The sequence below is a fragment of the Lonchura striata genome, chromosome 5, assembly GCF_050655825.1.
Source record: "Lonchura striata isolate lonStrDom1 chromosome 5, ASM5065582v1, whole genome shotgun sequence".
In the NCBI taxonomy this organism is placed as follows: domain Eukaryota; kingdom Metazoa; phylum Chordata; class Aves; order Passeriformes; family Estrildidae; genus Lonchura; species Lonchura striata.
The window spans coordinates 35254016-35280102 of record NC_140707.1 but is presented as its reverse complement, the minus strand read 5'-3'; the positions used below and the strand labels follow the sequence as shown (position 1 = coordinate 35280102).

General features: G+C 42.2%; 2 protein-coding genes across 23 annotated transcripts in view; one reads left to right on the top strand and one right to left on the bottom strand.

Moving 5' to 3' along the window:
- The window catches only part of ATG13 (autophagy related 13), a 24715-nt gene extending 4548 nt beyond the window's left edge, over nt 1-20167 (top strand). For 6 of the 19 annotated variants that reach the window (XM_085581807.1, XM_021533363.4, XM_021533365.4 and 3 more), the window contains 17 exons: nt 1915-1996; nt 2839-2919; nt 3553-3672; nt 4182-4228; nt 4780-4920; nt 5971-6011; nt 6548-6644; nt 6993-7091; nt 7808-7898; nt 10240-10338; nt 11468-11584; nt 12707-12840; nt 14039-14156; nt 14883-14960; nt 15265-15381; nt 15832-15960; nt 17161-20167. In XM_085581807.1, the coding sequence (XP_085437933.1) occupies nt 1928-1996; nt 2839-2919; nt 3553-3672; nt 4182-4228; nt 4780-4920; nt 5971-6011; nt 6548-6644; nt 6993-7091; nt 7808-7898; nt 10240-10338; nt 11468-11584; nt 12707-12840; nt 14039-14156; nt 14883-14960; nt 15265-15381; nt 15832-15960; nt 17161-17238 (1656 nt within the window). In that variant the 5' untranslated portion in view covers nt 1915-1927 and the 3' untranslated portion in view covers nt 17239-20167. Of the gene's footprint in view, nt 1-56; nt 81-1914; nt 1997-2838; nt 2920-3552; nt 3673-4181; nt 4229-4779; nt 4921-5970; nt 6012-6547; nt 6645-6992; nt 7092-7807; nt 7899-10239; nt 10339-11467; nt 11585-12706; nt 12841-14038; nt 14157-14882; nt 14961-15264; nt 15382-15831; nt 15961-17160 lie in introns of those variants that run through there. The other 13 variants (XM_085581806.1, XM_021533370.4, XM_021533369.4 and 10 more) reach the window with 13 other exon arrangements.
- Nucleotides 19155-26087, bottom strand: part of ARHGAP1 (Rho GTPase activating protein 1) — a 29055-nt gene continuing 22122 nt past the window's right edge. For all 4 annotated transcript variants that reach the window (XM_085581810.1, XM_021533379.3, XM_021533382.3 and 1 more), the window contains one exon: nt 19155-26087. In XM_085581810.1, coding sequence (XP_085437936.1) covers nt 25908-26087 — 180 coding nt within the window. In that variant the 3' untranslated portion in view covers nt 19155-25907.

The following is a 26087-nucleotide window of genomic DNA, read 5'->3' as shown; positions in this document are numbered from 1 at the left end:
TTTAGGATTTAAATGTCAGCATTCTCTTCACTGAGAAAAATATTTTTTTAATCCAGTATTTTATTGCCTATATCGACCAGGTTTGTCAAAGATCTCAGACCTCCTCAGCCCTTACAGTGCTGTACTTAATCGAGTCAAAATAATAATAACAGGTTTTTCTTGCCTGGAGTTTTGTTTGTTTTTGGGGATTTGTGTTGTTTTGGTTTTTTGGGTTTTTTTCTGTAGCGGTACATGTCTGTACTAAAGGGTTGGTTTTTTTAATTTTAAGTACTGCATCAAGCACTAAATGCTGACTTCCTTTTGCATCCCCCAGAGTAGAAAGGGTCTGTAATCTCTCTAGTGGAGGTAGATGCAGGGAAAGAAGGGATAATGTTTTTAATAATGAGGTTGAAGTATCCAAAGGATAATTTGAAAATTATCTGATTTGATCCTGAATCACTTTTGTTGTTAGTTCTCAATTTAAATTATAATTTATAATGAAAACAGTAAAGCTTAAGTAGATATGGTATGAATGTAGCCTAGGAACTTTCAACTATACTGTATGTCCAGCTTTCTTTTTATAGAGTCATTCAGAAAGCAGCACAAAGAGCATATAAAATGCTCTGTAAAGTGCAGTACTCCTACCTTGCAGCCCTTTTTGATTGATGCTCCTAAAGCATTGGGCTTTACTGTCATTAAGTGCAATATTTTAAACAGAAGTACTGCATGTGCATGGTCATGAAAGATTCTGTATTTTTTATCTGAACAGGGCTATTGGCCCTTTTGCCCTGTAAGCTTTAATTTGCATAAACAGCATACCTTGCTGTAAGTTCAGTCTTTGCTTAATGATTGAACACGGACTAACGTTGTGCTCAGCAGTTGCTTGTGCTCCCTGAGCTCAGCTTGCCAGCATTCCTGCGAGGAGCAGCACGTTCTGTAAATATGGGATGTCTGACAAGCTGCTTCAGCCTGATTAGCTGTCTCAAAACTGCAATGGGGTTAAGAGTGAATTAATACTTTGAAGGCTTACAAGCAAAAACTACAATGAATGCTGCTAAGTAAGGCATTCTTCCCCAATGGTCTCTATATGATTATTAACTTACGTGTGAAGAAGCTGAGAGACAGAAGAATTTTGATTTATCCCAGGCCATGTGACATGATGGTGACAAAAATAGGATTAGTGCTTTGCCCTGCCCTGCTTCAGACGCTGTGCAAGTTCATTGTGTTCCTAGAAACAATTGTATTTTGAAAAACAAGGCAGTGTCAATGTGAAAGCTAAGTATTCATTATCAGAGCTTTAAAGAGAAGTGAACAGAGGATTTTAGTCTATTTATTGTCAAAAATGTGTCTTTTCAATTGGTTGTAGGTAAATTTTGTAGTTGTATAGTTTTACTGCAAGTACTATTTTTTTGAAAGTAAAGAAGCAGTGTAGCCTGTTCCAGAAATGGTTTATTATACAGATTTCTGCTGAAATACCACTGAAATACTGTTCTAAGAATTTCAGGCTCAATAAAACAATTTGGCTTGGGTTTGACCAGTGCTCATAGCCAAAGATACATTATTTTTGAAGTAAACACCTTCATATCTGATGGTTAACTTGGCATAGAATGCAGTCATTGTGGTGTTGGGGTGTTCTGGGTTGTTTGTTTGTTTAGCTTTTTTAAATAAAGCTAGCAAAATTGAAGAACTGAATTCTAACTGTCAGCCTTCTTTTGTTTTTTAAATTTTTTTGATCTTTGCACTGACCAGATAAACTATCAATGTGCATTTATACCTCACACTTATATACCAAAGGTTTTAGCATTTTCAGATTTTGACAGGTAGAGTGCTCTGGTACTTATAATTTCTTTCGAGGTGGCCTCTAATGGCAAAAATATTTTGAAAACTAAACAGAAAGCTGGAAGATTTCATTCCCAGACCTGTGCTATATTTCAGATTGCCATATGCAATGGACACTGATCTCAGTTCCCAGGACAGGAAGGACCTGGACAAGTTCATCAAATTTTTTGCTTTAAAGGTAATTTTTCTCCTTTGGCAAATGACTCTTCTTCCTTGTTTAAAAATCCCCACGAAACAAATGATGTACTCTGTGTGGCTAGAATAACAAGACTGAGGTTTGGGTTTGTTGTGTTGTTTTGATGAGAAACAAAGCAAGGAAAGGTGATGTCAAATTTAGGAGATTGCTGAGAACAACTAGAAAAACATCTTTTCCCTGTTTTTCTACCCTCAAATCCTCTTCCTTCCTCCAGAAACATCTTGCTTTAGAATCAGTTGTAAGCACTTTACACCTCTGTCAGCTTTGGGATTCTAGCAGCATGTCTAACCACCAGCTGTTAGGTAGTTTATTCTGCTGCACTCCACTCTTTCAGCCTATCTACATTTTTATATTGCATCCAAAAACAATAATACCAGAATGTTCTTTTGAATGATGTTGATATGTAATTATAAAATTTGGCCTCACTTCATACATAGGTGAAAGTAAATAATCTGACAATGGCTTTGGTATAAATGTAGAGATTCATTTGGCTTTAGTTTAGTTGTCCAGGCTTGGGATAGTTTTGTAGTTTTTCTAAATTTTCTGTTGAAAACTGCAAATCTTGATTGCAAAATCGACTTTATCTCTTAATGTTCTTACAGAGAAAGGTAAGCCTAAAATGATTTTCTTTCTGAAATACATTTGCCTGTTACATGTAATAATTTAAATTTACTAGAACTGAAGAACAGTGTAGCAAACTCTACTTCTCTATATCATGGTCAGCCCTTTCATTTTTTTCACTCGAGCATATGTAGCTTGGGATCTGAACTGAGGGCTGTGCAGAGCCCAGAACATTACTAAGTATTCTTTTCTTTCTATTCCAGACAGTACAAGTAATTGTCCAGGCCCGACTTGGAGAGAAAATCTGTACCCGCTCATCATCCTCCCCAACAGGTTCTGACTGGGTAAGGTCATATTTTTTAAAGCAACTCCATGACTCTGTGTGTGTGCTGAGAACACCACATGATTATTACAGTCTTGTGCAGACAGTAATAATAATTATTCATAGAGTAGGTACTATATTTAGTTATGTTCATTGGTGATGTTGCGGGGGTTGGTGGTTGTTGTTCACATGCAACAAATCACTCCAGACTCTTACAGGCTGATGAGGGGAAAGAGAAATGATGCCTCTCAGCAACTCCTGCCAGCTAAGGGACATTTCCAAGATCTGCTTGGGGGTGGGGTGATGAGTTCTTATCTGTCAGAAGTTTGCTACTCTGCAATTCAGGACGTTTTAGTAATGGGCTTTATTAATAGTGAAAATACTCAAGATACTCTGTGGGTGAAGATAGGACTGAAGTGAGGGAAAAGGAGCATATTTTTTATAGCAGGATTAAGAAAAACATTTGAATTAGCAGCCAAGGGAATCTTTGTAAATATGAAAAGCTTGAACCCAGCTGGGAATTTTCTGTTTCATAAATATTTCAGTGGACACTGACCTAGTATGTTATATATGGGTCTGTGAACCTGTCTGAAATGTGCCATCAGGCAGTTTTTCAAAGAAATAAAAAAATGGAACCATCTCTTTGATTCTGCAGTTCAATTTAGCAATCAAAGATATACCAGAGGTTACTCATGAAGCAAAGAAGGCCCTGGCAGGACAGCTGCCCGCTGTTGGACGGTCTATGTGCGTGGAGATTTCTCTCAAAACCTCAGAGGTGAGAACTGAATAAAACAGAAGCCCTGTATTTTATTTGTGGGTTTTTTGGCCTGAATCTTAAGTCAACTACCAGAGCTCCTGCCCTTTAATCCAAGACAATGTGAGGATATGTAAATTTTATTAAGGTAGGTGATATGCTAATGAAAACAAATGTATTGTTTAACAGAAGCAATTCACTGCAAAAATCTGAGGCTAAACACAGAAATGACACAGCAGAAAAATCTAAATTTCTTAAGAAGCCGATTTGAAGAAAATTAAATTCTTAAATTTTAAGAAACTAATTTCTTACTCCATGAAGAACTTAAGTATTCTGAGGAAGGTATTCCCTCAAGTGATATAATTGTGCAGGGACACTTTCAGTGCACCTTTTTCTATCATTATATCACAAGAAAGTGGGAACCAGAAGTCAAATCATTGAGAGGTGTGGCCATTGCTGATCACTAATGAGATTTGAAAAGGTTTATATTCTGAAATGATCCTTTGTTTGCCATCTTTTCTCTGATACAGGGGGACTCCATGGAGCTGGAAATTTGGTGTCTAGAAATGAATGAGAAGTAAGTACATTCTTTATAGCTCATAGCTGAGGCATTGGGTACATCTGGTTAATCCATGTGATCAATGAGCACATACTGGCTGTGTGGCCAGGGGCGCTTCAAAGGGAACTCCCCTCTTTGTGTGGAGGAGCAGTCAATCTGTATTAACACCAGTGTCAAGAACATAAACTAGTAATTAAATTCCGTCTTCATTCTTCCCTTACAACTAGTAGATTTCCTCAGATACAAGAATTCATAGTCTCAGTAATGACAAATGTTTTTCATATTGAAAAGATGTCTCTTTAGTAGAAGGCTGCATGGCATTTTTCAGCAATTTCTTCTACAGCAGGTGACTAGGTTGAATCAAGACTCTTAGCTGGTTGGTCAGTACAGGTAGCCACACTGGGGCTTTATTTATCATTTTGGCAATAAAATTAAACAGCTGGCCCAGAGTAATTTTTGTTTTAAATAAAATAAACAAAAACAACTGCAAACCAAAACAAACAAGAACCCCAAACCCAGGCAACTTAGTTGTAAACAGAAGACTAATTGTTTTCTTTTGTGTTCTCTAGGTGTGACAAAGAAATCAAAGTCTCATACACTGTATACAACAGGCTGTCTCTACTGCTGAAGTCTTTGCTTGCTATAACCAGAGTAACTCCAGCCTACAGACTCTCTAGGAAACAAGGCCATGAATATGTAATATTGTACAGGTAAAACAAAAAATTCCCATTTGAAATGCAAAAAGGAGAGGCCCTAGACTTGCACAGTGTAACTGCAAATGTAGTTTAAAAGGGATGAGTAATAATAAAATCAAATTATTTGTACAGAAGTACTACTGGTCAGTGACAAAAGAAAACTTTGATCTATGTATCACCTTATACCCTTTACTTGAGCCATTGAAAGAAAAGCTAAGCACAGGCTGTGAAGTGTTTGCCTACCATGTTAGGAAGAGTAAAAAAAATTCTACATGCAATTGCTTACTAGCATTCAGTTGTTTGGTGTCTGGCTTGTGTTTGTTAAATGCCTGTCTACATTGCACATAACTGCAATGTGTACTTTTGCAGCATAGATTCAGACTCTGTCCTGTTACTCCATTTTAAAGATGCATTTTCAATTCCACATCCTGTAGCTTTTGCAGTTTACTCATACCTCTGCTATGTTCAACTTGGTTTAGCCTGTGAGTCTGACTGGCTTGTTCATAATTATCTTCCAGACGCTGTTTTTGGCTGTAAGAAAAGTCTTTGACATGTTTGCATAGCTAATTTATAGGATTGTAAGTTTCAGATTTGTTGTCATTTTCACAGCTGAGAACTCAAAAAGAAATTCCAGCCATTTTCACATTTTTGCCTCCATTGCTGACTTGGCATGTACTTAAGAGCAGGTCTCTTTACAGCACAGTTAATCTTTTATGTTGTGTGATGGGCATCAGCTTTTAGACTCAGACCTATCTCTGACATTTGTATCACTTGACATTTTTGCTCTGAACTGTAGACTTAACCACAGAGGCTTAAAAAAAGAGAAATTTCTGATTGGACTACCATTTTCTCTTTCTTCTTCTTTTTACATGACCTGTTCTTCTGGAGCAGCTGTAAGGTTTTTTGAGATGGGCATTACAGCCATTTATTTTGGGCTTTTTTTTTTTTCTGAAGAGGAAATGTAGTTCCAGCCTTCCAACTCCCAAAATTAAGTAAGGAATAAGGACATGTATAGCATTACGTCCCAGCTGGATCTAACAGCTTTTCTTTTTCCTTTTCTTTCAGGATATATTTTGGTGAAGTCCAGCTGAGTGGTTTGGGAGAAGGTATGATTAGACAACACACAAACAAGAGCAGAACTGTTTCATTCTGACTGCCTTTTGGTTACTATTCACAAGTATCATAAGGAAAATTAGTCTGAGGCTTACATATACTTTTTGTCTGGCTCTGCCAGTGCAGCCTTGTGTCACAAGGTGACAAGTATAATGGTGGTACTTGAACAAAGTCTCAGGTGACTGCCAGTTTGACTCCAGTGATACAGAACTGAAATAAGAATATGGAATTATGTTGATAAGGGTCAGGACTGGTAAAGGAGATCATGATCTACTGAGGAACAAGAAGCGCTTCAAAATAATATTTTACATCAAGAAGCCAGGAAGCAACCTCAGAAGTTTTGCAAGTGAAGCCTACCAGCAAGGCAACCTAGTGCTGCTGTTTTTTTATGGGTTGTATGTGTGTTTTTGAGGTTCAGATTGCAAGAGATAATGGTAACACTACTGAAATAAGATAATGTAACCTCAGAATAAAAAAGTATGGCACATAAATAATCAGTGAAACTGATAATCATTGCTTAACTTGACAGGTTTCCAGACAGTCCGTGTTGGGACAGTGGGTACCCCAGTGGGCACCATCACTTTGTCTTGTGCCTACAGAATCAACCTTGCTTTCATGTCAACCAGGTGAGAAAATGTGATTATGCCAGAAACTGTTTTACAATTAATTTACTGTTAAACCCCTCGTGTTCTGAGCCCCCAAATCTTTCCCTTCTGCTTATCCTTTCCTGCTGAGATTCTCTTTCATGAAGAATGCTCTCTGTCTCGCTTAAGCCTTGCAGCAAGGGGAGTATTTGGGTAGCCCTGAGCCAGGCTCTAGAACTCCAAATCGCTGATGCATGCCTGGAGTCACAGGACTAAATTGTAAAGATGCTCTGGTCCCATTAATAGACACAAGGGTTTCCTGTGAGGGCACCATGAATTGGGAAGAGTAGAGAGAAAAAGCCAGTAACACCATTGCTTGTTGCCTTGCAGGCAGTTTGAGAGGACCCCTCCTATCATGGGGATTATAATTGATCACTTTGTGGACCGTCCCTATCCCAGCTCTTCACCCATGCATCCCTGCAACTACAGGTGAGGAAATACTGAGTTGAAGTCATGGGCCATGGTAAAGGCATCCATTACGTCCAAATACAGAGCCTTTTCCACTATTTGTTGACAGCATGGGAAGGGACACTGGAGAATTAGTGTCAGTCATATTGGCATAGTTAAACATGTGATGAAAGGTGACATTTTTCTCCTCACATTGTGATGGCTGAGTGCAGCATGCCCCAGTATTTTCCCAAATTCTTCACAGAAGCACTTGGACACAAAGGATATTTAATCTTGGCTGCCTTCAGGAATTTGAAAGTGTAATATTTCCTGATGCAGAACTACATGTCTAGATGCATGCATCCCTGGATATTTCCACTGGGGAAGATCAGTTTAATTTCTCTTTGGAGATGAGAGGTTTGCCCTCTCTAAAATGAATGTGAGGGCATTCAAGTTTGGACCAGTGATGTTGTTTGACAATAGTTGTGTAAACACCAAAGCTAGCAGCACTAGCTGGTATAACAAAAGCTTGAGTTAGAAACACCTGTTATTTTACATGGAATAGAAGACAAAGACCTGAGGAAAACTGATGTTTTTCCTCAGATCTGGCAAGCAGTTGAGAGCCCTTCATAATTCTCCTTTCAACTACACCCAAATACTCTCAACCTCCCTGCAGTGTTTGTCCCACTGTGTTTTACTATTTGTTTGTTTTAAGGAATATTTCCAGTTAGAAAACTTGTCTTTTCTTGCTGCTTTAGAGCTGGTGAGGACAATGCTGCAGTATACCCCTCAGTAGAAGATTCCCAAGAAGTGTGTACCACATCTTTTTCCACCTCTCCTCCATCTCAGGTAAGAGAAACCAGGCTGTTTTTACTACTAGATAGGACAATTGCTGTAAGAATAGTTTGCATATTCCTACATCAGCTGTTGTGCAAACAGAAATCGTTCTGCTGCTAATTAAAGTTTAATGTGTGGGTTTATTTATGTCATTACATTCTTTAGTAAAATCTATTGAAATTAGATACTAATTTCAACAAAATTCCAGGGACCCAGAAAGACTGAATTACTGAGAAGGATTAAAAGAGCCTATTCCTGTAGCTGGGCTGAGGTGTGCTTGAAGAGGACAGCAGTGTACTTACACCTTTACACATTTGCATACCAATACTGCAAGAGGAGGAATTCAGACATTGATGCCAGGCAGCTTAAGTATGAGTAACAGACTGAAACTGAGAAAGAAACACTGAAATACCAGGAAAATGCTAGAGCTTTTGTCTTTTTAATATTTTTCTCTATTTATTGGAGCATCTAAAATTAGTTGGCGCAGCAAGAATAAATATTGGCAAAAAATTGCTCATGCAAATTTCATTTAAGTTTCACTTTTAAAATAAATAGCTAATGGTTTCATTTTGAGTATAAAACCCCAGAAACTCCCAAGTTCTTTTACTGGTTTACGTATCTGACTCCACAGTTCTGTATTTTGAGGACAGCCAGAGTTGCAGCTGTCCTATTGCTTTAAATATTCAGACTTGTTGTCCAGCCAAGCAGATGGCTCTACTGACCTTTAAAGACAATCTAAAGACTCTAAATCTTTCACTGTCAATGTGAAACATAGAATGAAATATAATTGGAATGCTGTTCCAAACTGAAAGAATTTGCTATGGGTCTTTCTGCTGCTTCAAAGGAATTAATATGCCTGGTTTAGCAGAATGTATTCTGCTATATGAACGAGCTAGAAATGAGCTTCTCTCAGGAAGCATCTTTCTGCCAAAGTGATTTCAGGTGGCCAGGCATCAGGCAATGTTGAACTAATTAGCCAGCACTCATGGTAAGTCTGATGGAATAAAGCTTTTCTTATTCTGCAATACACAGTTCATGAAATGAGTTTGTGACTGAGTTGCGTCCTGCGTTTTCCTAAAGTGGGGTAAATACAAAAGATTTCATAAGGAAATTTCCACTGACTTGCTTGTGCCAGTGTTACTTAACAGTAGTAGTGTATTTAACTACATGGAAGTTGATGTTTCTCCAGGGGTCATGAAGCTTTACTGTCACTGAGGGGGAAAAGCTTTATGAAACCACTTGAACCCTGAGGATTCACATCAAGTATGAGCCTAAATTCTTGCTTTTTCTGTGGCTCATAGTTGCCATATCCTGTGCCCTTATTTGTAAAGCAACTGCCAGTCTTTGTTACCTTAGTTAGAATTGTAAAGCTGCCTTGGCAGAGTGAACTTTAAATTAAAAGGAAAATAAGAAGTTAATTTTTTTCTCCAGCTTTCTACATGTCCTGTCCAGGTTAATGACTAGGAAAATACTAGAAACTGTCTGATTTTTGTAGACAAATTGTATGAATCTCTACCTGCCTTCTCAGCAAAAATGAGGCCTAACCTGTGTGATACAAGGAAATAGTTGTTACCTTCTTTGTGAGCTTGCATGTCTGTGTATGTGTGTTGTGAAGCAGCCCAAAATTCAGGAAAGTCTGGCCATGAGTAATACCCAGAAATGAAGTTGAAGCCTTTCCTCAAACTGAAATTTCCCATTGCTAGGAAAATGGCTGTGAGAGGAGGTATGGGACTGAACCAGGTTTGGATTGCTCTTTTTGCATTAGCACCCTCTGTGAGACTGTGTACTTCTGGAGTTTTGTTTCTGTTGATAGAGCTCCTGCTTCACATCAGTGTGTTTGAATTGCACTGTAGTCTGGGTCCCCTTTATTCTAAGAGTGCAGCACAGACCTGCCAAGATAAGATCCCTCAGAAAGCTGGAGGATAAGGAGTATGGATGGATGGAGAGTACTGAAATACAAGTAATTTCTAAATTGAAAAAGTACTTGACTTTTTCTGGCATCTGCTCAGCTTTTTTGCTAATTTGCTGGTACCAATTATAATTAATTGTGGAACAGAGTCTCTGGCAGTTACTTTCTGTCAGGGTTTACTGGAGTCTAAAATACTACCTGTGTTCAGTGGTTCACTCGGATTCAAAAACAGTCACTTCTTTACAAAATGAATGTGCTTCTGGCAATACTGAGACTTCTGCTCTCTGTGTAGGTGTGGCTGCTGCAGCCAAAACCTCTTCACTAGCATTCAGTTCATCCAACTCTTCATAATTCCTCTCTGAAGTCCTTCTCTCTCTCTCTTTCTCTCTCCCCCCTCATTCTCTCTTTTCCTTGTTTCCTCTGTTTGTCTGTGTCTGTGTACAGTGTGTTTTTACTGTCACAAAGGCACATTTTCAGACCTCTCCTCCTATGGTGACGGACACCTTGAAGGTCCCCGTGATGGGGCTGGCCTTTTCACATCAAGTGAGTTGTCAACAGAATATGCTGTACATGGCCAGAATACAAGTTCTGCCGTGACAAAACTAATACAGGAAAATACAAATTTGACAATGTGGAGTGTTCGTTGTGCATGGGAAAGACTGGTGGACCCACAATGAGCCAGACACTTTACTGAGACTGGCTTCTTTAATGCCTTTGCAGATGAAGGTCTCCCAAAGACAGGACAAGCACCCCTAAAAATACAACAGCTGTCAAGGATTGTTAGTGAAAGACACAAGTAGTAAGGCACAATTCTGAGTGTTTTCTGTTAACAGCCCATGTCCCTAGAACCTGTATAGTCATTAGAGTGCCACTTAGCCCAGCTAGCCTCATGTGAATCAAACTGCTGTTCCTCATTTTCATCCCTGTAAAGGACACCAGCTGGAGCTCACACTGAGCTCTGGAAGAAATACTCCTTTTTAGGTGATGCAAGTCAAAACAGGAAAGTTTTATCTAACCTGACTGGGTAGATTTCTGCCTGGGATGTATAAGGAATTTCTCCCAGGTTTCACTTCTTCCAACACTTAATTCCTAAAGCAATCTCACAAGGGTTAGCTTCTCAGTTCTCTTTACCTGGCACATTTATGGGACCATGTATTCTTTTACTGAAGCTATTTGAACAGGTCAGGAAGAGGAGATGTTTTAATTTGCAATGGAAGTAGGTTCAAACAGTTGATAATGAAGTTGTTTTGGGATAAAAAACTATTAAATATGAACTCTTTAATAAGTTCACAATGGCATTCATGTAACCCACTACACCAGTATTTGAAGTAGGCCTGCAGAGCAGAGCTTCCCTGAGACTGGATGTCAGCCATACCTTGCACAGCCTCCTCCTACATGTGTAGGAAGCCAATCTTGTTTTCCTGTCAAGGCTCAGACTTAGTCCGCTGGACTACTGTCAAGTAGTCCTCATAGCAATAAGAACTTTTTAGAACAATAACCTACATTATTGATTCCATTGAAAATCTAGCATCCTTCTGCCAGTCTGAAATGCTGTGCCTCTGACTTTTCCTGTTCCTTCTTCAGTGACTGGTGATTATTCAGGCTGTGGGACATTCCCCTTCCCTTTCCTCTCTCCTCTCCCTTTGCCCTTGTTTTTTCTCTTCTTTCTTAGCTTTCCAGCTCTCGTCTTTCCTATCAGCCTGCTGCCCTGGGAGTTGGATCAGCTGACATGGGGTATCCTGTACTCTTTGCTGGTGGCTTGAATGCTGCACACCCTCACCAGGTACTTGTAGAGAGAACCAGTGTGGCTGGTATTGCAGCCATTTTTGTCACTTGTACACCTGAGAGAGGCATTGAAACTAGTGCATGCATTGGTGTCCTGTCTGTCAGGAATGGAAAGAATGTAAATACATAGACGCACAACTTCCACAGGAGTTGGGAACTGGCTCCTCAGCATCCCTGAATTTACTGGGGTACGGCATCATTTGGAAAAACTATGCCAAGAGAGCAGGCACCAGACCTGTTTGCCTGCATGAGCTTGTCACTGATTCCAAAGATTTCCTGTCTTACAGAGCTGCTGCCCATGTAGCTGTCCAAGCACAGTTCTGTAGGCTAGGATGTAGTATCCTAGACATGGGATACACTGGCAGTTCATATTGACATAGTTATATTGGTTCATCTGACAAATAAGCCAAGTTGACAGAAGTCTTTTTCTGCTTGAGATATTGGTATTACACCAGTTTTGCTGACACAATGTTACTAAAATAAAATCATTTCAGTTGGAATGGTTTTACAGTGAGCATCTAATCCAACATCCAGTTCAGGGCTGGCCAAGTAAAGCTTGATATTACGGCAATTGTCCAAATGCCTCTTAAAAACTGACAGCTTGGGGCACTGCCTGCCTCCCTAGGAAGAGAACTGTTGCAGTTTTTTACCACCCTCTCTCCAAATAAATGCTTTCTAATGTCCAGTCTAAGCCTCCCCTGGTACAGCTTCAAACCACTCCCATGCATTCTATCACTGGATCCCAGGAAGAAATCAGCACCTCCATCTCCACTTCCCCCTTCTCTTGAAGCTGTAGGGCCATGGGGTTGTAGCAAGAGGATGTAAGTTTTTTTCCCCCCATTCTTCCCCATGAAGCTGAGGACTTACAGCCAGAGAACTCTGCAGTGTAAAATAGGCCTGAAGTGGAGAGTAGAGTAGAACGAGAGTAAAAAGTGAGTTTGTATTGTGATAATACACTGCTACGTGACATCTCTCTGAAGCTTATAGGGGCTATAGCTTATAGGACCCTGTCATATGCCAAAAGCCCCACAACTTATGGCTAGTATGATGGAATCTACTTTGTATTGCACTGTGATTTTTGTTTGATTTTGAGATTTCTTAACTTGACTGTTCCTTTCTATGTAAGTTAATTGGTCCAGGCAAAGAAGGGGGAGTTCCCCCAGTTCCTAACCAGCCAGCACATGGCACTCAAGCTGACCAAGAGAGGATGTGCACCCCACTGGATGGAGTCCATTACTCAGCAGCTACTCCTTCTAGCAGGTAGGTCATTTTTAGATGATCCACCACTTCTCCTAACCCACTTAAGATAAAACTTTTTGTTTTCCTTTTTTATGTAGTGTTTGGTAGCATAACTATTGCCTTTTCATCCCTCAAATCAACTTGCAGATTTCTCTGATTGGGGCTTTTTCAGCCTTTCTGCAAACAATGATCTTGCCCATATATTTAAACCTCCTAGTCTATGTAATATCCTTCTTCTATGTAATATATCTTCTTCTATGTCAACTTTATTATCAATTTTTTTTTCCAATCTTTCTGCTGGTTTTGCTAATTGTAAAACAAGATGCAGTAAGTTAAAAAATGAGTCTTAAATTCTCTAGAGACTTCATATGCATTGTTACCAAAGCTAGTTGTAGTTACCATAAATCTGTTCACCATTTTAGTAAGAAACTTTAGGAATAAAGTTATTTAAAAGGAAACAATGCAACTTCAAACTGTCCTAAATCAACTCCCTCACAGCTAATTAAATCCTTCTGGTTTTTTGATCACCATATTTATTTATTGAGAAATCTCTCTAGGGGTCACATAGTTGTGAGTCACAGAGATTTTGCTCTGGGGAAACCAAAACTCAGTTGCACTAGCACTTTTCTGGGTATACTTGAATGGTAATCCTCTTCAATCCTTTCTAGGTAATCCTCTTTCTATGAGACAAAACTATTTTTTTGTTTTGAAGTTCTGAATTCCTGTGGTAGAGAAAAAACAAAAACAAATAGGTAATGGAAGTACCTAATAGCCATGGAGTGAATTAATCACACTGGGAGTGGCTGTTGTCATGTACCAGATCTGCTGCATTTGTGAATTGAGTGACAGATATTATGGCAGATCTCTCACGTCCTGAGAGATCTGTGACTACTGTGTTACTGAAAAAATAGTAGTGATGGACAGGAATTGCTGTGAACACACACAAGTTAAATGCCCATTTCCCAGAAGAAAAGCCTATTTCAGCAACTTTATATTCAATGAAATAGTTTTTGTCCAGCTTTAAACAAAAATCTGATTCCACAAGTGTCCACTTTCCTTTTGTGCTCCTGACTGAGGAGGGAGGTATGGTACAAGGACAGATTTCTATTGTCCTTCCAAGACCAGGAGTAAACCAAGAAAAATGAAGGAGTCATAGAAAACGTTATTTATCTACCCTGTTTGTGTCAGGAGGCACTAATTATATAATTTCCTCCCCCAGTGAGGACACAGAAACAGTATCCAACAGCAGTGAAGGAAAATGTGGCTCCCCACATGACCTTTTGGAGACCATCTTTATCCGGAAGGTGGGAGCTTTCGTCAACAAACCCATTAACCAGGTAACAAGCAGTAGATCTTCACAGAGAGCACCATAATACCTTTCTTTTCCCATCTGTTCAAACATAGAGGAGCAAAAAGCACCCCAATGCCAGGGCAACCTCAGAGACTGAGAGTGCATATTTCTGTTGTGCATTTCTCTACAAGGTTTTGCGAAGGTGTATTTTGTTTTTCATAAAATACTGTTGGGATGTGACAGCCATTGACTTTATTCCACTTTGCCAACACCCTATTTGAGAATAGAAGACTCAATACTCCACTTGGATCTCACAATGATCTGCCACTACCACAGGTCCATAAACTATGAAACCTGGTAGCAAGCCTCCCTTCCTTGAAGGAACATGCAGTAGACCAGTTTGTCACTAGAAGCAAGCATTTAAGTTCAGCTAGGGCAGTTTAGAGATCTGCTTGGTTCCTAGGGCTGCAGTTCTAGGCCTTTTGGATGAAGGAATGAGAATTGTTTCAATTTGTAGCAGTTCATTAATCCTTACCTATATTATATAAGCTATGTATAGAAGCAATCCCACCTCAAGCTATGTGTCTGCATTAGGCCAACTGAGTATCATCTCTGGATTTCCTGCCTTTTAAAAGAGGTTGTCAGCCTCCTGCCTAACTGCTGACATGATTTTGGGCCGTTTTTAGTTGGCCTTACAAAGATGTTCAATATCCTTTTCTGTGCCGGGTAAGCAGAGCATCTTAGTGAAATTCTGTTTGCTAAATCTCCTCAGGTGACCATGGCCAACTTAGACATTCCTTTTGCCATGTTTGCTCCCAAGAATGTTGAGCTGGAAGATAACGACCCCATGGTAAGACTCTTCCAGAGGTATATGTGCCTTCTCAGCATCCCTTAAGCGAACATCCATGCTAATCTCTGCATTGAATACACTTTGGTTTTGGAGAAAATAACTAGTTATTCAGATTTGTTTGGTTTCAAGAAGTCTCCTGTGTTGAATCTTGGGCTCTCTAGACATGCAAATAACAGCATGTGTTTGCTGCCCCTGCTCTACTTTATATTAATTGTCCAACCTCCTAACTGCCCCCACACTGCCAAAGCACACAGACAGACATGACTGTAAGATCAGTACTCACCGCCTTTGATTTCTTGGGCAGGTCAATCCTCCTGAATCTCCAGAAACTGAATCTCCTCTACAAGGCAGCTTACACTCAGAGGGCTCCAGTGGCAGCAGCACAGGGAACACCCATGATGACTTTGTTATGATCGACTTTGTAAGTGCCCTCATCAGAGCTCTTACACCTGCACCTTAGGTGGGCTTCACGTACTGGTGTGATGGCAAATGATGTCGGAGTGGAAAAGCCACATCATTCACAGTACCACACTCTAGGGTGTGACAGTTACAGAACTGCAAAGACACTGGTACTAGGAATCAACAGCTACAAATTAAATACTATTTCAGTTCACTACTAACATCTGGCTGGGCATCCTCTCTCTTAATACCTAGAGGAGCCAGATTCCAAAGACATGTTTTCTTCCAACTGTTCAAGTGCTATTGTGATATCAAGTGATGCTGGCTGTTCTTCAGTTATTTAATATGCATTATTGCAGCAACAGTTTTAATGCCAAGATGTTTACTAACATCAGGTAATGCCTTTATCTGAGATTACAACAAAAGGGAAGCCAATGTCTCTGGGAATTAACAACAGTATCTTTGATTGTAGAAACCAGCATTTTCAAAAGATGACATTCTTCCAATGGACCTGGGGACATTTTACCGTGAATTTCAGAACCCCCCTCAACTCAGCAGCCTCTCCATTGACATTGGAGCACAGTCCATGGCAGAGGATTTGGTATGGAATCCTGAAATTTTTGTTTGTGGAAATCATATGTACTTTATACTCCCTATTCCTAGTTTGAAAAAGGAATCTTCATAGAATTGTAGAATAGTTTGGGTTGGAAGGAACCTTTCAAGGTCATCTAGTGCAGCTCCTCTGCAATGAGCAGGGATATCTTCAACTAAATCAGGTTGCTCAACCCCATGTATTCTAGCCTTGATTATTTCCATGGATGCGGCATCCACCACCTCTCTGGGCAGCCTGTTATAATTTTTCACCAGCTTCATAAAAAAATTCTCTCTTTTATCTAGTGTGAATCTGCTCTCTTTCAATTTAAAACCATTGTCCCTTGTCCTGTCACAACAGCTCCTGCTAAAATGTCTGTTCCCATTTTTCTCAAAGGTCTCCTTTTAGTACTGAAAAGCCAAAATAAGATCTCCTCAGACCATTCTTATCTTCAGGCTGAATCACCCCAAGTCTCTCAGCCTGTCTTAACAGGAGAGGTGCTCCCACAGGTGCCCTCTGATAATTTTTGTGGCCTTCCTCTGGACCCACTCTGACAGGCACCATGTCTTTCCTATACTTTTCAGAAGAGAGACCCTGCCCAAAGGTCATCCATCACTAATATACTCCAAATAAATGCAGATTTGTTTCTGGCACACCTGAGCCTCTGAAACTGGTGTGTTTGTCTTGAAGCTGAAGGCTGCTGCAGCATGCTTGCTCTGAAACCCCCCAAACTAATCCTGCCTCTGGGGTGTCTCACTTGGTGGCAAACCAGGCCTGACTTTGCAGCCTGAGCAAAGTTGGAGTTCTGGTGTGGCTGGTGAGTCACAGCTGGGTGAGTGCTCTATTAGGCTCTCTGGCATTGTGCCATACTGTGGAGAAAAATGAAAACCACAGAGCAGCAAGCGACTTGATGAAAGCAGTGATGTGAGCAGGTTATTGTGCTGCAGCTGGTGGAGATTGCACAAGGTGAGGCCCCAGTGCACCTCCTGTTCTGGCAGAACAAACAGACTCTGGGCAGAGTGCCCTGCTTAGGGTCACTTGCTGGATGCTGCCAGAGGGTTCCTGCTTTTGTGCATGTAGAAAGGTGAGTTTAGAGCATTGGTGAAGGATTGCATGACTCAGAAACAGATTTTTTTTTCCTAGTGTGTTTAAAATTTCCTTCTATCTGCTATGAATGAGCCCTCATCTGCATCTTTCCTTGCCTTCCAGGACTCATTACCAGAGAAGCTGGCAGTCCATGAGAAAAACGTCAAAGAATTTGATGCTTTTGTGGAAACCTTGCAGTGAAGCTGTTTCCCAGTTCTGCTGCAGCAATTCTTCCTCCTCAAGCCGTGCTGGAGATGACATCAACAAGTATCTCTTATCGCCCCTGCTCTGCCTTTTGTTCATATTGACTAGTTCCTTCCATCAAGTGAGCTTTCTTTTCTCTCTTCAATGACAGATACAGCTCATCTGCTGATTTCTCCTCAACTTTTCCACCACATAGTTCTGGACCGCTTTTCCTGCTCGCAGTCCGTTTTAAGACTTTAGTAGGGATACAGGAAGTCAAACTCCAGTGTATGGGAACTTTCTCTTCAGTCTGTGTTCTGTATGGAGGAGCTTTGTGGAAAGTTGCCATATGCTTTCTGCAAGGGTCCTATGGTGCAAGTTCCCTAGGTAGAGCTTCTTGCTAACAGACTTCTTCCTGCAGTCTCTGATCCTGTTAGAGCATAGAAAGCTTTGGCTGATTTCCAGGGTCTGTGAGTTCAGCAAATTTGACTGTTTGAAGTCCAGGACATCCATTCCACAGAACTGGGCATTTCATCCTGACTTCAGAGTGCGTGCTTGGAACACAGGGAGAGACATCAGCTTTGGGACCTTCATAATCCAAGTTACCTTTGTTTTCTTGCTTCTAAAGAATTGGGTCTCTACACACTGCAATGCCCTCTGTTAGGTGGCTGATAAGCAGGAATGAAACTGCAGGAATGCTTTCCACATTTCCTTCCCGAGTGCACTGACACTTGGCCGTGCTGAGTTTAAGTGTTGACTGTTGGCAAGCCTGCACATAGAAGCTGTGATGATGCTCAATTCATAGTCTCTGCTTCTGAAACATAATTGTAAATACTAGGAATCCTATTTCTTTGGGGTTACGTAACTAGGAGTCTTAGTCTAAGATTTTTCCTCTAATCCTTGCAAGCCTTCCTGCTTTATGGTTAATAGATGATCTTAATAATTAAAAAATATTTATTGCTTTTAAAGAAACCTATATTTAAAAGATATTCTGTTTTCATGTTATAGTGCGGGTCATTCTGTCCTGATTGCTGCAGAGAGCAAGTGTGCCATGAAACCTTAGCCAGTGAGGCTAGTCTCTCTTTCCAGGAAAACATCCAAGATATTTATTTTCTAAGGCAGACTTGATTAATATTATACTCTGTTCTGGGGACTATGTGTCCATTACATCCAGTCAAGGCTCACTGATAGAATGAAATGCACGGCGCAGGGACTTGGTAAAAAGCTGTTTTTCTGATAGGCATGGATGAACTTGTAGTGTTCTTTGGCCATTCAGAAGGCAGCTTCTTTAAAGAAGCACACTTTTTTTTGGGAAGCTTATGGTACTTTTTAATCAGCTGGCTTTTTAGTAGCTGAAATATTATTTTTGTAATAATCCAGCCATTGACAGTGTGACTGGCTGGCATTGCTCTATGGGTGACTTGGCTGTTGCACATGTTCTGCCTCACGTAAGGATGGGAGGAGAAACAGTGACACTAAACAGAAACTTGGAAAAGGTGGGTTTTCTTGTAGTTCTGTCTCCTCCTGCCCCATGTAACTAGAGTGAGCAACTGCAAGACCCTTTACTGTCCAAATACACTTCTTTTCCTCCTTGTTTCTTTTAAGTGGAGTTGTATTGCTTGAGTACTGAGAAACCATCTTCATTTCCTCAGAGTGGCTGAGTAACCAACCTTCTAGTTGGTGTAATGTGGCAGCTTCAGCTTAGCTGCATTCTTTATTAGAAGATTGCCTGCAGCTGATGGGGGAACCCCAACTCCACTCTGGAACACTATTTCTGTTCCACTGCTGGAGCAAGGACCCAAATTCAGAACAGAGCTTACTGTAAGCCAGAGCAATGCAATGCTTTGAACTTTGAGAATTTTTGTTGAGAGATGTGTTTGGTGGGAGGCCTTGTAAGTTCTAAAACTCCAGGTAAGAGCTTCATTGAAGGAAAATTACCCATCAGAACCTTTTTATTTTACTCAACTGATTCAACTTCTTAGCAACCTCACATGGAAATTGCTTTGTCCATGCAAAGTAAGGTACACAAATATTTAAGAAAAGTTCCAAAATGAAACAGTTTATAACAGGACTTCAGTTACATGGGCTGTAACAAATTCTTGATACCCATCCAAGAGCCACCTTGTTTCACAGGTGGAAAGGGTTGAAGAAGGCTGCAGGAACACAAGGAATTAATGGATCAACTGCCTCTCACCTGTGCTCAGGAAACTGGTTTGCCACTTTGTAGGAAGTAGCTCATAGAGAGCTGGTTGTCAGCTCTAGTCTCTAAAGTGATACAATCTGGGCTGCAGAGCAGCAGAGATGAGGCAAAGGGCTGGTTCACACCATATGAATAGAGAATAGTTGAGGTTAAACTTCATCTAGCCAGCACTCCTGCTGTGCTCTTCTGCTAACAAGCAGTGGAGCTGGCAGGGAGCAATGCCATTCTTGTTAATCCCACACAGGAGGTCAGGGCTTGTATTTGTGCTCCTTTATTGATGGAGTTCCTAACATGGCTACAGCTCTCACATCTCATAAGGCAGAATGGCACTGTGGCACGTTTTCTTCTCTTCAAAAGGCTAGAAAATTGTCTCTATAAGCTGCTAGTGTTGAGCTGGATGGCCATAGCAATAAGAGATTCTCCAGGGCTGAGTTACCTCCTGCTTCTCTACAGTTCTCAGTTTCAAAACAGTTGCTGCATCTAGGCTCCGAGTTCCCTGACCACTGCACAAATGCTCTGCTTCAGTAAAGACTTAGCTGCTGCTGTGGCCTGCCACAGATTGTGTTATGAAGGCTGTTTATTTTAGCAGCTCTCTGCTCAGCTGAATATTAAGGACCTTATCTACATAGCTGCTGATTTACAGATACTTTGGGTGGACAGGAAGGTTCCTCAAGTGTATTGTTTTGGAAAGTCTCCAGTGTACTTCAAGTATTCAAAGAATTTCCAATAAAACTTTTGTGTAAGCAACACTCTCTACATTTTTCTGTGTACCAACAGGTCTGGGACAGTCCCAGGCTCATGCTTGTTTTCCTCCAGGAAACAGGAGGGTCAGGGGCCTGTCAGTGAATGCAGAACAGAGCAAGTTGCTGCCTCCATCAGAGAGGGCAAAATGGACTAGTGCATTATAGTTGGAGAGGTCAGTGGGATCTTACTGAGATTAGCCTACTGGAAGGACAGCAAGGGACAGACAGAACAGGTGCCTGGAGGTGGGAGGAACAAACAGTGATACAGTGTTTGATCCTGCTGACCTCACCAGTGAATTGGGAAACTGAAATATTAACTCGTCTCCAGAGGAAAGGAGTGGGAAAAGGGGGAAAAATACACCCACAGAATTTGCGCTGTACATGGTTGCTACTGCACACTTAAAGAAGCATAGGAATGTTTTGAGTTGACAGGAAAGATAGCAGAGACTAATAAAATATGGAAAGAATAACCACACTTAAAAGCTGTATTCTCGTATTGGTAAAAGTTAACCCCGTGTAACACACAATGCAAGGTATGGTGCCAACACCTTCCCTTTAAAGGAAAGACGAGGTTATAACAATCTGTGTACTAATAACAACTGCTGATATAAGCCTTGGTGTAAAGGGTGTCTGGTTATTATAAAAAAAGACATAGTGGATAAAATGACAGGAATGGGGGAAAAAAATTACTCTGTGTATTAGAAGCTTCTATGAAGGGAATATTCCAGCTTGGGATACAAGGCTAACAAAAGCAATCTTTTCTTAATCATATCTTCAGAAGGTAACACAGTAAACTGAGCATACTGCTGGCATCTAACAGATACCGATCTGTCTACATTATATGCATGTATATGTGTGTATTTAGAAGTGTCATTTAATGAACTTAAAAAAGACACAGTATAGTGTCAAAACTCACAGAAACCATCCTATAGTATCTGGGGCTTACTACAGGGCTCTCAGTATCCACTATTTACACCATGTCACCAGGAAGACAAAGGATTGGAAAAACCATCAGGAAATAAGTGAGAAAGTAAAACAATCATAGAAATATGATTAACCACTGAGATAATGAACAATTAAATACCATCGCTTTGTGAGCCTACTTTATGTATTTATAAAAAATGTTCGCAGAACAGTGTCCATAAAATCAGGGGGCAGAACATGCCCAATTGCAATGGTGTTCACACTGCATTCAGTACTGCCCACAGCTGCACATAACGTAGGTCCTGTCAGTGCCAGCTCCCTGTCAGGGACAGAGGCACCTGCTCTCCAGCTCCTCAGAGCTGATGTTGCTACAGCACAGTGCCAGGCAGGTCACTGTGACAAAGCCCAGAGCAAGGACCAGCTGGTACACTGAGAGGAGGTTTGAGATCTCGCTGTACAGTTGGCATGTTAACCATGCTGACCCCATTACAGGGGCCATGTCAACATGCAGAAGGGGAACTGGCAACACTGGGAAGCCCTTAACTGGTACAGTAAAAACTGACAGGCAGCACACAGTTTAGACATGCAAGTGTCAACATCAGCATCAACACATCACCCTGACATACCATCACTGACACCCCAGCAGTCAGGATACTGTCCAATGCTGATGGTTCTAGCCCCAGTGCTCTCCATTCTACTCCTAATTCTTGCATCCTAGCCAAAATCTTACTGATGTAACAGGCAAATCACAGTCTTTAGGAAAAAGTAGTGAACTGAATATGGATCAAGAGGAGTGCAGTGGTCCTAACCAGACTACTGTTCAAGTTACCAATCCACATACATTGAAATGAGAAGGTGCAGGCTTCTGCTGAGTGTATCACCTGGCCCCAGGATAAACTTTGCCAGCTAATCCTAAAGTGGCTCCCGCTTAGCACCCTTGGAAATCCTAGGCAGACTGCTCATCATGACAGGAAGATGGTAATGTGGAAGCACAGCCCTCTTCAGAAGAGCCAAATCTACGCTTCATTTTTGTTTTAATTATGTTTCCAGCCCAAGGCTCCTGCAAATTAGTATTTATTCAGAGTTACTCACATAGGAGGCATTTCATACTTTCTTTCCTTCCTTGCAGCATGGTTGTGGTTGGCAGCAGAGACAGCTTTACTTGTTTCTTGTAGATGTGTCACTGCTGCTGCTATGTGACAAACATATCTGGATCTCAGATTACATTTTGATTTTTATTGAAATACAAAAAGTGCAAACTGTGAAATACAAGATTGGTGCAGATTAAAAGAAAATAAACAGTGTGAACTGTGAAAACCCAGGCCTGCACCTGATGAACATGAACAAAGAAGAAGGCAGGGAACGGCAGCAACAAAAGCAAAGCCGAAATTTTTGCACAGGAGCCCCTGCGCATAAAAAAGGAAACTGGGACCAAACTGTCCCTCGGCTCTCTCATGTCAGCACACAAGGCATCTGGATGGCCCCTGACCTCCTTCACCACCCAGAAGCTCTGATGTCAGTTCACAGCTTGGGACAGGGAGTGATCAGAGGCCATTAAGACAGCAGGAGGCTTAGCAGAGGGGAATGCTCTAGGTGCTAAAAAGGAGGAGGTTGTTGCAGAACAAGTACCCCCAACAGGAAGAAATGACTAATAGCTAACCTGAAAGCTAAGACAGGAGAGAGACCCTTGGACAGCTCTAAAGCAAGGAGAAAACCAACACAGACCAGCACCTTAATTGTATACCACCCCCAACCTATACAAGGCAGAGAAACCCAGCCCAGCCAGCACCCTGCCCATGTGAGGAGGGAATTTAACCCCCTGGCCTTGGCAGGTGCAGGCTCTTGTGACCACCCACCTGACACAGGCTACAGGAAGGCCCAGGCCTGTTCTCTGCTCAGACCACAGGAGGAGTATTTCAATACAAGGCATTCAGGAGAACAGACTGCAAAAGCAACCCTGGTTACTGTGCCTGCTCCAGGGTCCTCACCAGCTCCAGCACAAGGAGCAACAGAGAAAAGGGGCTATTTACAGTGGGTCCCTTCCAGGATTTGCAAGCATTTTCCCAGCATGAGCAGTAGTAGTTCCTTGAACACTCTGAATCTGCTCCCTGTAAGCACTGAACTGCAGCAGGCTTTTATCCCTGCCAGCAGGGGATGAACCAGCCTCTATTTTGCTAAAAAAGGAAATGTAATTCCAAGAATTCACTTAAAAACAAAAAACAAAAAAAACCCAACCTAAATCCCTAAAAAAACCCACCAAACTCCAGCCAGAACTCAGACACTTGCAGTATTCCCCACTTTCCCCATGGACAGGAGCTACGCCAGCACTGCTCCTCTGGCTACTAGGCAGGGAACAGTCCTTGCTGCTCTGCAAGGCCAGAACATGCCACCTTCCCCAGAGAGTGCATAGGGCCAGGCCTCATGCACGCAGGCACTTGGATTCCAGATTGCCAAGCTCAGGCATCTGTCCCAGAAGTTAACTGGGCTTGCCTTTCCTCTACAGAGATAAAGGTGAAATCAGTGTCAGCTGCAGATACAGTCAGAGCAAAGTCTCCTTCTCCCCCTACCAAAGCCTCCACAGAGCAGGACGCCTGCAGGGAAAGAGGGGCTTGCACTGGGCTCCTTCAGCCTTCACAGCCCTGCCCCTTAAACACTGGGGGAAGTACACCTCTCTCCACAGTAGTCCACCCCAGATTACTCCTCCATGGCACATCAACCCTGCTAACTCACTCTAGAAGAGACCACAAATGAATTAGAAGCAGACTATCTCTCCCTCCAAAACATTTACTTAGTTACTGCTGTAAATTGTTCAGGATTAAACAATTCATATTCTGGCCAAACAGGGAAGGCTCCTGCTCTTAGAAGAGGGAGACTTCAAGAAGTCAGCAGCCTGATAGCCTCCACAAGGCAAAGCCTCCCCGGTATCTAGAAAGGACCAGATCCAGTCCCATCTTAGAACCTCTCTTGCTCCAGCCTTAGAAATGTTCACTTTCTTTTCACTGTTCCCACCCACATGTTGGTGTGCCTCCTCCAAAGCAGCTGGCTGGACCTGCGTTGCCTTGCAGTACAGCCTATGTTTGCACACATCCCCATTCCAGAGTTAAGCAAAAAGAGCAATCTCCTTAATTCCTGCAGCAGATGCCACTTACTCTAACCACACCAGAGACACCGACCCTTGGTCAAGTGTTTAAAGGCAGGCTAAAATGTCATGAAAAAGAAAATTCTTTTCAGCATCCAATAGCTTTAAAAAATCAGCTCTGCTTGGTCCAAAAGATTTGTCCTGAGGCCAGATGCAGCAGGGAGGTCTGGCCCAGGCACACAGGGCACAAGATACAAAGATAAATCACACCAGTGAAGTAAGGCTAGAAGCTCCCTCACAAAACCCTGACAGGTCCAGGCTGAGGAGAAGGATCTCTTTTAGCTCAGGTAATGGGAATGAGGCAACCCAAATCAACAGAGATGCTCTAACAGTATCACAGCTGTTCCAGGGAGGTGCCAGGACCACCCCACTCTGAGCCTGCCTTGCAGAGAACATGATCTCTCCAGCTGTGCCCAAGGCATGCAGGATGCATCTGACCAGATGCCAGGGTAGAAAGATGCCAGGAGGAGACACGGCAAGGCCCTTGGCATGTAATAGCTGTTCCCTCACAGCTTTGGCACAAGTGCTCAGCATTTGGGCAGATATTTGTAATCCAGGCCTGGTGCACTCCATGGTGAGGGTTAGCCCCAGTCCCTAGACATTCCCTCAAGGCCATGCTCTCTGCTACACTGTGCTGGGGAAAGTTGTGCTCAAAAAGACAACTAACTAGTCAAGGCGGTCTGTGCCAGTTAGCACAGATACACGTGCCAGAAGAGGAGGCCTTGTACTGCTGCCAGGACAGATGGTGATCCTCATGGTGTTCAGCAGCTCACTGGCACCAGGGCACTTGCTCCTGCCATTCAGACTTACCAGCTGTCAAAGGGTCACAGCTGGCCCACATGCACAGGCAGGCCTGGCATGAACCTTCCCAGCCAGGCTGGAAGTGCAGCTGGAGGGACAAACACACCTGAGCTGGATAACTACGGGAGGCAAGTCACTCACTACAGTCCAGCAAACACTGAATAGTATCTGGAGTGGGTGACCCCCACAGGGGCTGGGCTTTGGGCTAAACTCACCTTCATTGTTTTGGAGTCTGACAGGTAACACAGCCCATTGCCATGAGCCTGTCCTTCACCTGCCTAACAAAAGCAGGGGGTCTAGAGTGGTGTTTGCAAGTGCAGGACATGATGCTACCCGAAGCACAAGGGCTGCTGCTCCCTTCCCTGCTTTAGGCGCCCCGGGGGAAAGGCAGGATGCATGCTCAGGGCTGAGAAATGGCACTCACAGTAAGAATGTCTCCATCACAAAACCCAGCAACCCCGCCCTAGCCCAAACAGCCCAGCTGAGGCAAGGAGGGGCAAACTGGGGCTATTGGGAGCTTGAATAAAAAGATCTGTGCTGAGGAAGACACCAGGAGGTCAGAAAAACTGCACATAAGGGAAGGAGGAAAGGAAGGCAGGTCATCTGATCAGGCAGAAGACTGGTGATGAGCCCTGGAGGAGCTGCACAGGTGGGTCAGGACTCCAGTCTCAGCAGCTGGGAGACCAGCTCCCCTCCCCATCCAGAGCTGCAGGTCTCCTGCTCACTTACTTGCACACTTTCACCATCATCTCCACAGCCCTCACTCTGCTCATCACCCAGATGATCAGTGGTCCCTTTGTACTGGAGACAGCTTGGTCACAGCTCCAAGACAAAGAAGGGGGAAGGTGGGCACAGTGTGCAGGTGTGGGCTGGCCTGGATTCAGGCCTCCGCAGCCTCAAACAGCTCCTTCTGGTGGTCCAGCAGGAATTTGGTAAAGGTATTGATGGGATTGATGGCTTTTAGAGTGATGGCCACATCTTTGGCCCAGAGCAGATTTGGGCCAAACACAACTGCCAGGTTGGTGTTTGTCATCTTGTTTCTATCACTGTGAGCAGAGAC